Raw genomic sequence first — 4,560 nt, 5'->3', positions numbered from 1 at the left:
TTGTTGGAGGCGTGTTGTAAGAATATCATTTTATAATTGTTCAATTTTTGGCACACACGCTTATTTCTTTTGGTGCTGCCCATGTTGTTTAGATTTTGATTATGATCCTTGTTTTGATTTGTTGTAAAGTATGTTCCGTGCAATGTTAGAGCTCATATTGCTCGTTACATCGAGGAGTGTAGGGCTTTAGCCATAAGGAGGGGTGACGAAGATACTGATCTTGCTTTTTAGTGCAATGAGGGTTATTTGTATGGTGTTATGTTTAGTCATGGTCAGGTGAGGAGCAAATTCCATGGTCCTTCCTGGGAACGATTGGTCAGTGATTATGGTGTTCGTCCTTGTGATATAATGACCATTAGGCTTGAACATTATGGAACGTGGATTGGTATTGGTTTTTATTGTGTTGGTCGTGGAGATGCGTTGTCTCCTTTAGCGTCTGTTGGTATGGTTTATTTTTAAGGAAGTTTTTAGCTTGTTTTATTGTACATTATGATTTTTCTGTTCTCTTGAGCCTGTGTAATTATATTTTGTAGCTCTTGGTGGTTTGAGGGACTCCGAGATGGAACTTATTGGGAGTTGTTATTACACCCGTGGTATTTTTCTTAATTATCAGCAGATGTATTTCATGAGGATTCAACTCTTTGATGATCACCACATACCCTGTTGTCCTTTTGTTCACATGATTGATTCCATGAATGTTAATGGTCATCATATGGTCAGATTTTTTCCACTATTTTTTCTTTGTTTCTGTTATTTATTTATTTTTATTATATCTTCTATTTATAGTTTTGAATTTTTGTTCTATTTCTGATAGCTTGATTTTTTGTCAGGTTATTCCTGGAATTGTTGTGAGGAGTTTGAAGGAGTTTGTGACTTTTCCTAGGACTGGCATTTTAACTCTTGAAGTTACTTTGGAATCTGGTTATGATGATATATATGTGAGCACACCTTGCTCCTACTTCATTGGCTTGGGTAATAGAATGGTGTTCAAACAGGAAGGTTTCAGTGATTTTCTCCAGGCATCGTCTATTGAAGTAAACAGCTTGGTGCTGATAACTTTCAAGGAGCATGATGGGAGGCTTGTTGTTATCTTCAATCTTCTATCGCAGTGATGTTAGTTATAGCCTTTGAACATAATGGATTTTGTTTAAAAATCTATGCTACGGTTTAATGTTATTTAGATATATTAAATGACATGAACCTAACTGTTCATTGCTGTTGTCCTTTTGTAGAAGAGGTATGGCTATGCATCTCTTTTAAAGATGTTTTTCTAGACGGATGTTATTTAATTGGGGTCATAGTTATAAGTGCAGTAGAGGCATGTGTGTTGTTTCCTTTGAGGCACGGCTGTGCATCTCTTTTATGTGAGGCATGTGGATTGAAGTCAGTACAGGCACGGTTGTGTGGAGGCACGTGTATACTGAGAGGAGCATGTGTGCAGCACCAAAGTTGCACGGGCGATGATGCGTGCGGAGCACGTAGTGTTACTATGGGTTTCATGTGAGGCACATGGATTCAGAAAACGGAGGCATGAAATTGCAGTCAGTACAGGCACGGTTGTGTGGAGGCACGGGTATACTGATAGGAACGTGTGTGTAGCACCAAAGTTGCATGGGCGATCATGCGTGCTGAACACGTAGAGCGAGAGGCACGTGTGTGTAGTACGTAGAGTTACTGTTGGTTTTTATGTGAGGCACATGGATTGATCAAACGGAGGCACGGAATTGTAGTCAGTACATGCACGGTTGTGTGGAGGCACGGGTATACTAAGAGGAGCATCTGTGCAGCACCAAAGTTGGACGGGCGATCATGCGTGCGGAGCACATAGAGTTACTATGGGTTTCATGTGAGGCATGTCGATTGAGCAAACGGAGGCACGAAATTGAAGTCAGTACATGCGCGGTTGTGTGGAGGCATGGGTATATTGAGAGGAATGTGTGTGCAGCACCAAAGTTGCACGGGCGATCATGCATGCCGAACACGTAGAGCGAGAGGCACGTGTGTGTGTGGTACGTAACGTTACTGTTGGTTTTATGTGAGGCACGTGGATTGATCAAACAGACACATAGAATTGTAGTCAGAACAAGCACGGTTGTGTGGAGGCACGGGTATACTGAGAGGAGCGTCTGTGCGGCACCAAAGTTGGACGGGCGATCACGCGTGCGGAGCACGTAGAGTTACTGTGGGTTTCATGTGAGGCACGTCGATTGAGCAAATGGAGGAACGGAATTGAAGTCAGTACAGGCATAGTTGTGTGGAGGCATGGGTATACTGAGAGGAACGTGTGTGCAGCACCAAAGTTGCACGGGCGATCATGCGTGCCGAACACGTAGAGATACTATGGGTTTCATGCAAGAGGCACGTGTGTGTGTAGTACGTAGAGTTACTGTTGGTTTTAGGTGGGGCACGTGGATTGATCAAACGGAGGCATGGAATTGTAGTCAGTACAGGCACGATTGTGTGGAGGCAAGGGTATATTGAGAGGAGCGTCTGTGCAGCACCAAAGTTGCACGGGCGATCACGCGCGCGGAGCACGTAGAGTTACTGTGGGTTTCATGTGAGGCACGTCGATTGAGTAAACGGAGGCACGGAAGTGAAGTCAGTACAAGCACGGTTGTGTGGAAGCAGGGTTTTGAACCCTCTTGCTGCTGTCAAGTTTCTAGAGGCACGGATGTATGGCAACATAGGCATCGGTCCAAATATTTGGTTAGAGACGCTCGGTTGTCGATGCACAGGTGTTAAGTCTCTAGGGTCACGGGTGCGTGGTACCACAGGCATGGGTTGAGTAGACACTTAGAGAGCCACGGTTGTACATAGGTGAGTTGCACACGGTAGTGTAGTTTTGTGGCATCGTGGAGAACTGGTGTACGGAGAGGAACCTGTGTGCAATAGCAAGGATGTTCTGAATGTGCGATTTTAATTTTTTTTTCAATGTGGTTAAAGTAACAAAGTTCTTGTCCCATGCATCTGTGTACCGAATGTTCTTCTGCAATATTTATGAATTGTCCACGCCAATGTTGAATAAGCATTGTACTGAAAGTTTATAACAATACCATCGCATATTCTTGTAAATGCACGATGCATCTTGTAAAGGTTATGTATGAAAATTATAATACAATATCGTGCAACATATCTCTCGTTCTATAATCATGGATACAATATATGCTTGCTCAATACTGGGACATAACTTACTAATTGCATTTAGACATGCAAAACGTACTATGCATTTGTACATGAGCACACCACTGTGTTCAAAGTTCAAACGTAAAATAGTAATACAATACACACAACATCTTTGAGCAACAACAAACATATTTACAACATAGGTTCATTCAATTTAAATTATCATAATAGTAGTTCCTACTAGTATAATCTAGACATCCATTTTCTCCCAATTTACCAACCACTGTTTCCCTTCCGGCGCTTCCAGCCGCTGGAAGATCCCTCGTCTTTGTTCTTACGGGGGCGGAGTCTTTCCTTCAATGGTTGTTGGTGGAGGTGACATAGCCCGTTCTTGATTATTAGGATTCTACGGTACAACTCATAGCTAACATACCCGTCCTTTGCTGCGTACTCAAGGTGTATTGGGGAAAGCAGCTTCCACTCCCAGAACTGGTGCTTCTCCTTTGGGAATGATTTCTTCATGTTCTTGTATGAGGGTCGATGATGGCCGCTGCAAGGTCACCCGTGGAGTCCCTTTCTCCACCACCCTTGATGCGGAATAGCCTCTGGATGTCGACGTGGTGCTCGTATGGAATTTTGATCCATGCACGGGCAAGCATGGTCTTGTCGCTCCTGGTGTCGACGCTAGTGAAAGTTACCTCTTTCCGTTGGAGGAAGTCAAGTAACTCCTGGGAGCGCTCAGACCTGCAGTAGTGGTATACAAGGACATGCTCGGGCATGGCAAGTTGGACGATGGTGATCCTTTGTCGTATGTAACTCCTCTTATGTGTGTACTCGAGGTCGAGGCCGACAAACTTGTTATTCTCCTCCTTTAGCCATTCCTCGTACTTTTTGATGATCCGCTCCACGGTCCATGGGTCGTTGGTGTACACCACCTCCATCACGGTTGTACCATGGGTAGTGATGTGTTCGGTGAGTGTTGTTAGTTTCCCGTCGTCCATGGCTGTAGGTGTGCGGTGGTGAACTTCGGCCGGTGAGAAACTTTTGAGGAAGATGATGCAAATGGAGTCGGAAAAGTGAAAGGGATCTTTACCTTGTTGTGCAAAAATGGAAACCGCCAAAGAGTAGTTGGTAGTCATCCGGCGGTTCCAGGCGTAGATTTTCAAAAACAGGCGTTTGTTTTATCTTTTTTTAGATTTTCAATTATCTTGTTCATTGAATTTTTTTATTCGTTGTGTGCTGCGTGCGTGATCCATATGTGCGTATTCCATCTTTGGCTGTGAAAGTAGTCGTGTAAATGGTAGAACACTCAGCAGATGCATGGCCGTGCCTTTGTTGTGAAAATGTTTTTTTCGTTTAACAACCTTCCTTGGTCAGTGAGGCACTGTTGTTATGTTATTCGGTGCATAACTATGTGTTTAGGAAAAGTTGGTGAAG

General features: G+C 43.7%; 1 protein-coding gene across 1 annotated transcript; it reads right to left on the bottom strand.

Annotated features, from left to right (window-relative positions):
• Positions 1 to 3,641: 3,641 nt before the first annotated feature.
• LOC147965323 (uncharacterized) lies at positions 3,642 to 4,124 on the bottom strand. The gene has a single exon (XM_087530410.1). The coding sequence runs from the start codon at positions 4,122 to 4,124 to the stop codon at positions 3,642 to 3,644; it is 483 nt and encodes a 160-aa protein (XP_087386536.1).
• Positions 4,125 to 4,560: the final 436 nt, after the last annotated feature.

This window comes from Triticum urartu, chromosome 6A, assembly GCF_056163025.1.
Source record: "Triticum urartu cultivar PI428250 chromosome 6A, HENAU_Tu73, whole genome shotgun sequence".
Classification (NCBI taxonomy): domain Eukaryota; kingdom Viridiplantae; phylum Streptophyta; class Magnoliopsida; order Poales; family Poaceae; genus Triticum; species Triticum urartu.
The sequence above is the reverse complement of the archived record's forward strand: the minus strand, read 5'-3'. Positions and strand labels throughout refer to the sequence as shown.

Bases quoted from the DNA above. Each gene is read 5' to 3' on its own strand.
- LOC147965323 (XM_087530410.1), bottom strand. From the start codon at position 4,124: ATGGACGACGGGAAACTAACAACACTCACCGAACACATCACTACCCAT.